We start from the raw sequence: 12,723 nt of genomic DNA, 5'->3' as shown, positions 1-12,723 counted from the left end.
GGCTTTAGCAGGTCTGAAAAATCCTGCTGCTTTATTTGTGCTCCTTAATTTCTCACCAAGTTGGATGTTAGGATTGTCCAAATCAAGTGAATGAAGAGTAACTATGAACACATTAAAACTAATTTAGATTAAAAAATTGTCTTGGGGCTAGGTGTGCAGCTCAGTGGCAGAGTGTTTGCTAGCATGTGTGAAGCCTTGGGTTCGATTCTATGACTGCCAAAAACAAACAAACAAACAAACAAACAAACAAACAAACAAACTCTTGTTTGTCTCCTCACCCAAACTCCTATTTTTCTTTTTTGTTTAAAACCAGGGGTGCTGGGCTGGGGATGTGGCTCAAGTGGTAGTGCGCTCGCCTGGCATGTGAGCGGCCCGGGTTCGATCCTCAGCACCACATACCAACAAGGATGTTGTGTCCGCCGAGAACTGAAAAATAAATATTAAAAATTCTCTCTCTCTCTCTCTCTCTCTCTCTCTCTCTCTCTCTTTCTCTCCTCTCTCACTCTCTCTTTAAAAAAAAAAAAAAAACAAAAAAACCAGGGGTGCTTAACCACTGAGCTATATCCCCAACTCAGAACCCCTTTTTTAAAAAATTCCTTTTTGTAGTTGTAGATGGACAGGATGCCTTTATTTTACTTATTTTTATGCTGTGCTAAGGATTGAACCCAGTGCCTCACATGTGGTAGGCAAGTGCTGTGCCACTGGGCTATAGTCCCAGCTTCCTGACCCTTTTTAATATTTTATTTAGAGACAGAGTCTTGTTAGGTTGCTTAGGGCCTTGCTAAGTTGCTGAGGCTGGCTTTGAACTTGCACTCCTTCTGCCTCAGCCTCCCTAGTCGTTGGGATTATAGGTGTGCTCCACCATGCTTGGCTCCAACCTCCTATCTTGATTTTCTTTATTCATGAATATTACCCAAAATTAATAAATTCTATATATGCCCTCAAGTTCCAGTGACCATCTACTACTTTTAAAGTCTTGAGTTCCTTGATTTAATTTAAATTTTTAAAATATTTAGATTTCCTCCCTAAATTTTAATATAATTTTTCTTGTTTAAATAGCTTTTTTTTATATTTATTTTTTAGTTTTCGGTGGACACAACATTTCTTTATTTTATTTTTATGTGGTGCTGAGGATCGAACACAGAGCCCTGCGCATGCCAGGCGAGCACGCTACCGCCTGAGCCACATCCCCAGCCCCTTAAATAGCTTTTAATATAAGATGCAACTACATTTGTGAGGATTTTATATTAGAGTTGTTTTAACTTTTATCTTTAATAAAAGGCCCATTTTACTTATAAAATTCTCAGACCCTTGTATTTGATTGTGTCTGTTTGTTAAAGCAAGATTTATTACGTTTTTAAAAGAAGGATAGGCTTGGGCCTGGGGCTTGTAGCTCAGTGGCAGAGTGCTTGCCTAGCATGTGTGAGGCACGGGATTCGATCCTTTGCACCACATAAAAATAAACAAAGTGCTGTCCATCTACAACCACAAAAACAACTACAAAAAAAGAAAAAAAAAGATAATATAGAGTGAAAAGTAGAAGCATCAACTCAGAATTGTGAATTTGAAGTCTACTTTCTTTTAGTTAGATTGGTTTACCATTTGAATATTCTTATTTTCTGAAAGAAGATAATGCTGATAAGAAATGCTGACAGAAGGAAATATTTCCTAAATTTACTGTTTGACTTGTAAACATTAGATTTAGATAAAAACAGCAAAGAACAATAGAGTTTAAAAGTCAAAAATTGAAAACTACTGAGTTGTATTTACATGTCTATTTTACTTCCTTACTTCAAGTGTAAGAATAAATGCTTCAGCTATTTCAGAATATTTTTATACAACTAGAAATGATTCTGGCAGTTATAATTCATTTAGATTAATTCATGAAACCTCTTAATATTGATGTACATTTCATTTCTTGCTGGGTTTATCTTTCCTCACTTGAGTTGTTGCCATCCTTTTTGAGGATGGCAACACAGTTTTTCCTTGATTTCATGGCCCTTTGCACATGACTCTGTTATAGGAAGCACTTATAATACATCATGATCTGTCCTCTCCTAAAGACTCTGAGCTCTGAAAGGACTAAGACTATCTTTCCACAATTATTATATATCTGTTGAGCATTAGCACATTGCCTAGCACATTAAATGCTCAATAACTATTTGCTAAATATTGTCTCAGTAGATCCTTGTAGAAACCCTGTAAAGTAGACGTTATAGATATTTTTCTTTTTCACAGTTTCCTTTCTAGAACTCATGTGTTTGGAGTTTTAGTAATAGGCCTAAGATCACGTAAGTTAATTTGTTGAGCTTAAGTTGAAACCTGAGTTTTATGAACAAAGCCATTTTCTATCTAGTGTGAAACATTTTTTCCTACCTCTTCCTTTTTAAACTTTAGCAAAGTATATTATTTTTAAATTAGTTTTCTGCAAAGGTAAAATATTTATGCAGTTAAAAAATCAAAACAAGATTTAAAGAGTGAAAATTCTTGCTTTTACTCCCATCTCTCCTCCTTCTTCCCTTGCCTGCTTATTCTTGTTATTTTCCTTGTTACCACAATTTTCGTGTACTTTATATACTGATATGGACTTAGTTATTTTCAGTATATTTTAATATTTAATAGTGTATTGTTCTACAACACTACACAGAGAACTTTTTTTCTAAAGTTGCTTGGAGGCCTTTTTATAGCTACATATGATTCTTTTGTGAGAATGAACTTTTAAAATTCATTCTAGTATTGGTAGACTCAGGGAATCTATTTTTAAAAATGTTTTATTATGTAGAATTTGAAGTATAGGCAAAAGTAGAGAGGATATTAAAATGAACCCCCTTATCTACACATCTCCCTATTTTACCTTCAGACCAATTGTGTTTTATCTATTACCCCCCAAACTTTTCCACCTCCAGATAATATTTGAAGCAAATCCAGGATATCAAATATCTATAGCCAAAAATATTTCAAATTGTTTTGTTTGATAATAAAGTTTCATTCTTCTATAGTAAGAAATCTCCAGGAATAAACAGATCTGTTCCAAGTTGCTTAAGCTTATAAAGATATTCATTTGATAATGTTCCTCATAAGTGAGGAAGAATAATTCCTTTTACATTAAAAACCAACTTAATTCATTATATTTCATAAAAGAAATATCTGAATGGATTACAAGGTTCTCAAAATCAAGTATTTTTATGGGACAGGTTATGTTGTATTGGCCTATACTTTTTCATACCACAAACCTTCACTCTTTCACTCTTCTTTTCTTTCACTAAATGTGTTAAGAAAAACACATATTTATTCCTTTTTTCAAACCAAAGCAAAAAGAAAGAAGTGTTTGGATGAATGATAATCTGCTGTTGATAAAGTATTCTACTCAATTTAATATTGAAGATCCTTGAGAGGCTGAGGCCAGCTAGGGCAGCTTAGTGAGACCCTGTCTCTAAATGAAACAAAAAGGGATAGGGATGGAGCTCAGTGGTAGCATACACTGGGTTCAATCCCCACAACTGCAAAAACAACCACCATAACAAAAAAGATTTCTCAGCTTGTTTTAATTACTTCTTTGTCATTTGGTAGTTACGAATTCGAGATCTCGAAGGAGCTTTACAGGTAGAAAAGGCCAGTCAAGCAGAAGCTGTTGCTGATTTGGAAATGATCAAGAATGAATTCAAAGAAGTTGAAAGTGCATATGAGCGAGAAAAGCTTAACGCACAAGAGAGCTTTGCAAAGCTAAATTTGTAAGTATTTTATTGTAAAATTCTCTAAATTAATATGAAGGTTTTGTAAAAGCTATTTAAGTGCTGGGTGTGGTTGTACACACCTGTAATCCCCACTATTAGGGAGGTTAAGGCAGGAATATTGCAAATTAGAGGCTGGCTTGGGCAATTTAGCAAGACCCTGTCTCACAATAAAAAAAAAAAAAAATCAAAAGGGGTGGGAGTAAGTTCAGTGGTAGAGTGCCCAGAGCCCTAGACTCAAGCCTCAGTGCTGCAGAAAACAACCAGTTGTTTAAATATGAATATGTAGCTGGGTGCAGTGGTGTGTGCCAGAAACCTATCAACTCTGGAGGCTGAGACAGGAGGATTTCAAGTTTGAGGCCAGCCTCAACAACTTAGTGAGGACCTGTGCAATTTAGCGAGAACTGATCTCAAAATAAGAAGGGCTGGAATGTGTATTAGTGGTTAAGTGTCCCTGAGTTCAATCCCCAGTATCCACCCCACCCCCCAAAAAAGTGAATATGTAATATTTTAGATCTGCCTGCCATTAGTGTCAGTAGTAGACTAGGGATAAAACTTCTTGAAATATAAATATACTAACCAGTATAGGTAATATGGAGATGCTCTTTTGGATTTTGTAGTCCCAGAAATGCATTTATATGCCAGAAAATTAATATATTAATGTTTTGCATTATGTTTATTAATATAATGCAGTATTTAAAAAATTTGATTTCTAGGTTACATGTGGAAATAATGTTTGAGATTTTTTTGAAGTGCAGAAATAATAAAAGTAACACTACTATGTGGCTAATGTGCATTGTGGCTCACTATTACATAGCATTGCATAGATTAATTAACACTGTAGGAGGAAACTACTTTTTTTCTAATCCCTGTTTTACAGATGTGAAAATTGAAGCTTCATGCAGGTAAAGACACATCTAATAAGGGCCATTGTCAAAATCGTTCTGACTCTTCCTGATATTAACCTTTTTCAATTTAGAAACCTTTATTTCAAAACTCTTTGAAATGCTTTAAAGAAGTTTGTAATTATCTAACATGTTTCCAAAAATTAGTCAATAATAGACATTTGGAACCATTTCCCCTGAGAGGGTAGAATTCATACTGCCTTTGGTATATGACATAGTCATTGGTTGGAACATTATTGGAATTATATATTATTAGAGTTATATATTTATTTTTTAAACAGTTTCTATTTATGACAAGTAGGTAGTGGTTATCTGTTTACAGGGGCAATATAAAAAGATTATTTTAAAATACTTTAAGAAGTGAGTTAAGGAAAAAATTAGAATAGTAATTATTATGGGTGCAGTAAAATTCATAAAGATAGATGGCATTTGAAAGACTGAAGTTTGAAAAAATTTAAAACTATTTTTAAATTGTGATTGTCTTTTATTAATAATGCTTATGACTTCTTTTGTTTGGTTTTGTTATGGTGCTGGAAATTAAATCCAGGGTCTTTAGTGTATGCTAAGCACATGTTCTACCACTAAATGACACCCCTAAACCCTATAATGCTTATAACATTTTAAGACAGGAATTCTTTTCTTTTTCATTGGCTCATATTAATTATATATAACATTATGATTCATTTTGGCACAATAATAAATGCATGGAGTATAATTTGCTCTAATTTAGTCCCCAGTATTTCCCATTACCCTCCTTCTTCCTTGCCCTTGTTCACCTTTCCCTTCTACTCCATAGCCTTTCTGCTATTTACTTAGCAGAAAGTTAAAAAAGTTTTCTTTTTAAAATCAGTGTCTTATGGACATACATAATGATGAGATCGCTGTAATATATTCACATGTGTGCATATGAAAGGTAAGTGAGATTCAATGCATTGTTTTCCCCTTATTCCATCCCTTCTCCCTCCCTCTCAATCCCCTTCTTCTAGTGCACTGATTTTTTTTTTCTATTTTGTTGGAAACACCCCAGCCCCTATTTCTTTCTTTCTTTCTTTTTTTCTGTGTATCAGAGGAAACCTTTGACTTTCTGGGTCTGGCTGATTTCACTTAGCATGATGGTCTCCAATTCTATCCATTTACTTGCAACTGGCATAATTTCATTCTTCTTTATGACTGAGTAATATTCTATTATATATATGTACCACATTTTCTTTATCCATTCATCTGTTGAAGGGCACCTACGTTGGTTCCATAGTCTTTGTGAATTGTGCTGCTATAAACATTGATGTGGCTGTGCCTATAGTATGCTGATTTTAGATCTTTTGGGTGTATACTAAGGAATGGAATAGCTGGATTATATGGAGGTTCCAATCATAGTTTTTTGAGGAATCTTCTTACTGCCTTCCAGAGTGGTTGCACTAATTTGCAGTCCCACCAACAATGTATGATGTACCTTTTTCTCCACATCCTTGCCAGCACTTACTAATATATGTATTCCTGATAATTGCCATTCTGACTGGGGTGAGATGAAATCTCAGTGTGTTTTGATTTGCATTTACCTAATTAACTAGCAATTAACTAGTAATTTCATTTTGATTTCCTAGTAATTAACTAATAATGTTGAACATTTTAAAAAAATATTTATTTTTTTAGTTGTAGTTGGACACAATATATTTATTTTATTTATTTTTATGTGGTGCTGAGGATCGAACCCAGGACCTCACACGTGCTAGGTGAGCGCTGTACCGCTGAGCCACAACCCCAGCCCTGAACATTTTTTTCATATTATTGTTGGCCATTTGTGTTTCTTCTGTGAGAAGTGTATGTTTAGTTCTTTTTTTTTTTTTTTTTTTTTTGCAGTATTGATAAATTTTATTTTTTTTTTTTACATTTTTTTTATTGGTTGTTCACAACATTACAAAGCTCTTGACATATTATATTTCATACATTAGATTGAAGTGGGTTATGAACTCCCAATTTTACCCCAAATGCAGATTGCAGAATCACGTCAGTTACACATCCACAATTTTACATAATGCACTAATAGTAATTTTTGTATTCTGCTACCTTTCCTATCCCCTACTATCCCCCCTCCCCTCCCCTCCCATCTTCTCTCTCTACCCCATCTACTGTAATTCATTTCTCTCTTTGTTTATTTTCCCATTCCCCTCACAACCTCTTATATGTAATTTTGTTTAGCAATGAGTGTCTCCCTTCATTTCCATGCAATTTCCCTTTTCTCTCCCTTTCCCTCCCATCTCAAGTCTCTGTTTACTGTTACTCTTTTCTTGTATGTTTAGTTCTTTTGCCCATTTATTGATTTTTTTTTGTTAAGTTTTTTTGAGTTATTTATATATTCTGAATATTAATCTGAGAACAGGTGGCAAAAGATCTTTTCTAATCATTTTATAGCTCTTGCTTAATTTTCTTAATTATTTTATTTGCAGAAGCTTTTTTAAAAATATTTTTTTTTAGTTGTCACTGAACCTTTATTTTACATATGTGGTGCTAAGATTCCAATCCAGTGCCTCACAATGCTAGGCAAGCATTCTACCATTGAGCTATAACCCCAGCCCATATTTTCAGAAGCTTTTAAATTTGATACCATCCCATTTTTTTGTTTTTTGGTTTTGTTTCTTGCACTTCCAGGGGTCTTGTTAAGGAAGTTAGTTCCTGTTCCAGTATGTTAGAGTATTGGTCCTGTATTTTCTTCTAGCAGTTGCAGAGTTTCTGGTCTAATGTCTAGGTCTTTGATCCACATTGAGTTGAGTTTTGTGCAGGGTGAGAGAGGTAGGGGTCCAGTTTTATTTTTCTACATGTGGATTTCCAGTTTTCCCAGTACTATTTGTTAAAAAGACTATCTTTTCTCCAACGTGTGTTTTTGGCATGTTTGTCTAGTATCAGATAACTGTATTTATGAGGGTCTGTCTCCATCTTCATGTCTGTTTTGGTGCCATTACCATGATGTTTTTGTTATTATTTCTCTGTAGTATAATTTCAGGTCTGGTATTATAATGCCTCCAGAATCTCTCTTTTTGCTCAGGATTGCTTTGACTATTCTAGGTATCTTATTTTTTCCAAATGAATTTTGGTACTGCTTTTTCTAGTTCTGCGAAAAACATATTGGAATTTTGATGGGAATTGCACTGAATTTGTATAGGACTTGGTAATAAGAATATAGATGGTTCTTTCTGTCTTCTAAGATCTTCTTCCATTTCTTTCTCAATGTTCTGTAGTTTTCATTGCAAAGGTTCTTCACTTCCTTCATTAGATTAATTCCCAGATAGTTTATGTTGAGATTATTTTGAATGGGGTAGTTTGACTAATTTCTTTTTCAGCAGATTTATTATTGGAGTATAGGGAAGTGATTGATTTGTGTGTTGATCTTGTATCCTGCTAGTGTACTAAATTTGTTTATCAGCTCTAGAAGTCCTCTGGTGGAGTTTTGTTGGGTCTTTTAAATATAGGATCATATCATCAGCAAACAAAGATAATTTGAGCTTTTCTTTTCCTATTTGTATCCCTTTAATTTCCTTCTCTTGCCTAATTGCTCTGGCTAGAATTTCAAGGAATGTGTTGAATAGGAGTGGTGAGAGTGGCCATCCTTGTCTTGTTCCTGTTTTTAGAGGAAATACTTTGAGTTTTTCTCCCTTTAGTATCATGTTGGCCGTAGGTTTGTCATATATAGCCTTTATGATATTGAGGTAAGTTCCTTTTATCCCTGGTATTTCTAGTGTTTTCAACATATGTGGGTGCTCTACTTTGTCAAATGATTTTTCTGCATCTATCAAGAATCATGAAATTCTTGTCTTTTAAGTCTTTTTATATGGTGAATTACACTTACTGATTTCTGTATGTTGAACCAATCTTGTATCCCTGGGATGAAGCCCACTTGATCATGGTGCACTATCTTTAAGGTGTTTTTGTGTGAAGTTTGCCAATATATTAGTAAGAATTTTTGCTTCTACGTTCATCAAGGATATTGATCTCAAGTTTTCTTTTCTTGATTGTTTTTGTCTGGTTTTGATATCAGGGTAATACTGGGTTCGTAGAATGAATTTGGCAGTGTTCCCTTCTTTTCTATTTCATAGAACAATTTGGGGAACATTGGTATTAGTTTTTCTTTAAGGTTCTAATAGAACTTGGCTGGAGAATCCATCTGATCTTGGGCTTTTATGTGTTGGAAAGCTTTGATAGTTGTTCCAATTTCATTACTTGAAATTGATCTGTTTTGAATTTTCTGTATCCTTCTGGTTCAATTTGGGTAGGTCATATGTCTAGGAATTTGTGAATATCTTCAAGATTTTCTATCTTATTAAAGTATGGATTTTTGAGATAGTTTCTAATGATCCTAGGACTTCAGTAGTATCTGCAGTGAAATTTCCTTTTTAATTTCTAATTTTTTTAGTTTGGGTCTTCTCTTTCTTTCTTTTGGTTAGTTTGGCTGAACATTTATCAATCTTGTTTATCCTTTTAGAAAACCAACTTTCTGTTTCATTGATCCTTCATATTGTTTCTTTTTGAATTCTTAATTTTATTGATTTTAGCTCTGATTTTAATAATACCCCGTTTTCTGCTGATTTTTGTGTTAGTTTGTTTTTCTTTTTTCTAGGACTTTGAGATGTATTATTTCTTTGGTATCTTTCTATTTTTTTTTAATGTGTGAAGTCAGTGCTGTAAACTTTTCTCTTAGACTTGCTTTCATATTGTCCCAGAAATTAAAAAAAATTTTTTAATTGTAGGTGGACACAATGACTTTTTATTATATTTATTTATTTTTATGTGGTGCTGAGGATCAAAGTCAGTACCTTACACGTGCTGGGCAAGCACTCTACTACAGAAATACAACCCCCAACCCTGTTCCAGAAGTTTTTTTTTTTGTTGTCTTTTTTTTTTTGATTTTTTTTTATTGTTGGTCGTTCAAAACATTACAAAGTTCTTAATATATCATATTTCACAGTTTGATTCAAGTGGGTTATGAACTCCCATTTTTACCCCGTATACCGATTGCTGTATCACATCAGTTACACTTCCATTGATTTACATATTGCCATTCTAGTGACTGATGTATTCTGCTGTTTATCCTATTCTCTACTATCCCCCTTCCCCTCCCCTCCCCTCCCCTCCCCTTTTCTCTCTCTACCCCCTCTACTGTAAATCATTTCTTCACTTGTATTATTTTTCTCTTACCCCTCCTTTCCTCTTATTTGTAATTGTGTATGACCCTGAGGCTCACCTTCCAATTCCATGCAATTTCCCTTCTCTCTCCCTTTCCCTCCCACCTATCATCCCTGTTTAATGTTAATCTTCTTCTCAAGCTCTTCGTCCCTGCCCTGTCCTTGGTTACTCCCCTTATATCAAAGAAGTCATTTGGCATTTGTTTTTTAAGGATTGGCTAGCTTCGCTTAGCATAATCTGCTCTAATGCCATCCATTTCCCTCCAAATTCTATGATTTTGTCATTTCTTAATGCAGAATAATACTCCATTGTGTATAAATGCCACATTTTTTTTTATCCATTCATCTATTGAAGGGCATCTAGGTTGGTTCCACAATCTTGCTATTGTGAATTGTGCTGCTATGAATATCGATGTAGCAGTGTCCCTGTAGCATGCTCTTACTAGGTCTTTAGGGAATAGACCGAGAAGGGGAATAGCTGGGTTAAATGGTGGTTCCATTCCCAGCTTTCCAAGAAATCTCCATACTGCTTTCCAAATTGGCTGCACCAATTTGCAGTCCCACCAACAGTGAACAAGTGTACCCTTTTCCCCGCATCCTCGCCAGCACTTGTTGTTGTTGGACTTCATAATGGCTGCCAATCTTATTGGAGTGAGATGGTATCTTAGGGTGGTTTGATTTGCATTTCTCTGACTGCTAGCGATGGTGAGCATTTTTTCATGTACTTGTTAATTGATTGTATGTCCTCCTCTGGGAAGTGTCTGTTCAGGTCCTTGGCCCATTTGTTGATTGGGTTATTTGTTATCTTATTATCTAATTTTTTGAGTTCTTTATATACTCTGTATATTAGGGCTCTATCTGAAGTGTGTGTAGTAAAGATTGGTTCCCAGGATGTAGGCTCCCTGTTTATCTCTCTTATTGTTTCTTTTGCTGAGAAAAAAATTTTTAGTTTGAGTAAGTCCCATTTGTTGATTCTAGTTGTTAACTCTTGCGCTCTGGGTGTCCTATTGAGGAATTTGGAGCCCGACCCCACAGTATGCAGATCATAGCCAACTTTTTCTTCTATCAGACGCCGTGTCTCTGATTTAATATCGAGCTCCTTAATCCATTTTGAGTTAACTTTTGTGCATGGCGAGAGAAAGGGATTCAGTTTCATTTTGATGCAAATGGATTTCCAGTTTTCCCAGCACCATTTGTTGAAGATGCTATCCTTCCTCCATTGCATGCTTTTAGCCCCTTTATCAAATATAAGATAGTTGTAGTTTTGTGGATTGGTTACTGTGTCCTCTATTCTGTACCATTGGTCCACCCACCTGTTTTGGTACCAGTACCATGCTGTTTTTGTTACTATTGCTCTGTAGTATAGTTTGAAGTCTGGTATCGCTATACCGCCTGATTCACACTTCCTGCTTAGCATTGTTTTTGCTATTCTGGGTCTTTTATTATTCCATATGAATTTCATGATTGTTTTATCTATTTCTACAAGAAATGCTGTTGGGATTTTGATTGGGATAGCATTGAACTTATAGAGAACTTTTGGTAATATCGCCATTTTGATGATGTTAGTTCTGCCTATCCATGAACAGGGAATATTTTTCCATCTTCTGAGGTCTTCTTCTATATCTCTCTTTAGGGTTCTGTAGTTTTCATTGTATAGGTCTTTCACCTCTTTTGTTAGGTTAATTCCCAAGTATTTTATTTTTTGGGGGGATATTGTGAATGGAGTAGTTATCCTCATTTCCATTTCAGAGGATTTGTTGCTGATATACAAGAATGCATTTGATTTATGCGTGTTGATTTTATATCCTGCCACTTTGCTGAATTCATTTATTAGCTCTAATAGTTTCTTTGTAGACCCTTTTGGGTCTGTTAGGTATGGAATCATATCATCTGCAAATAGTGATAATTTAAGTTCTTCTTTTCCTATTTTTATGCCTTTAATTTCTTTTGTCTAATTGCTCTGGCTAGTGTTTCGAGGACTATGTTGAACAGAAGTGGTGAGAGAGGGCATCCCTGTCTTATACCAGATCTTAGAGGGAATGCCTTCAATTTTCCTCCATTCAGAATGATGCTGGCCTGTGGCTTATCATAGATTGCTTTTACAATGTTGAGGTATGATCCTGTTATCCCTAATTTTTCTAGAGTTTTGAACATAAAGGGATGCTGTACTTTGTCGAATGCTTTTTCTGCATCTATCGAGATGATCATATGGTTCTTATTTTTAAGTCTATTGATGTGGTGAATAACATTTATTGATTTCCGTATATTGAACCAGCCTTGCATCCCAGGGATGAATCCTACTTGATCATGGTGTATAATTTTTTTGATATGATTTTGAATCCGATTCGCCAGAATTTTATTGAGGATTTTTGCATCTAGGTTCATTAGAGATATTGGTCTGTAGTTTTCTTTCTTTGAGGTGTCTCTGTCTGGTTTAGGCATCAGGGTGATGTTGGCCTCGTAGAATGTATTTGGAAGTTCTCCCTCTTTTTCTATTTCCTGGAATAGCTTGAAAAGTATTGGTGTTAGTTCCTCTTTAAAGGTTTTGTAAAACTCTGCTGTATACCCATCCGGTCCTGGGCTTTTCTTAGTTGGTAGTCTTTTGATGGTTTCTTCTATTTCCTCTCTTGTTATTGGTCTGTTTAGGTCGTCTATATCTTCCTGACTCAATCTGGGCAGATCATATGACTTAAGAAATTTATTGATGCCTTCACTATCTTCTATTTTATTGGAGTATAAGGATTCAAAATAATTTCTGATTATCTTCTGTATTTCTGAAGTGTCTGTTGTGATATTGCCTTTTTCATCCCATATGCTAGTAATTTGGGTTCTCTCTCTTCTTCTCTTCGTTAGCATGGCTAAGGGTCTGTCGATTTTATTTATTTTTTCAAAGAACCAACTTTTGGTTTTGTC

General features: G+C 34.9%; 1 protein-coding gene across 1 annotated transcript in view; it reads left to right on the top strand.

Moving 5' to 3' along the window:
- CCDC171 (coiled-coil domain containing 171) overlaps window positions 1-12,723 on the top strand; it is a 387,757-nt gene that overhangs the window by 82,435 nt on the left and 292,599 nt on the right. Inside the window, exon 7 of the mRNA XM_081262194.1 lies at window positions 3,571-3,731. Coding sequence (XP_081118320.1) covers window positions 3,571-3,731 — 161 coding nt within the window. The remainder of the gene's footprint in view (window positions 1-3,570; window positions 3,732-12,723) is intronic.

Source organism: Spermophilus citellus, assembly GCF_964194105.1.
Source record: "Spermophilus citellus genome assembly, chromosome: 2".
Taxonomy (NCBI): Eukaryota; Metazoa; Chordata; class Mammalia; order Rodentia; family Sciuridae; genus Spermophilus; species Spermophilus citellus.
Note: the sequence above shows the minus strand (reverse complement) of the source record. Positions and strands in the feature narration are given on the sequence as shown.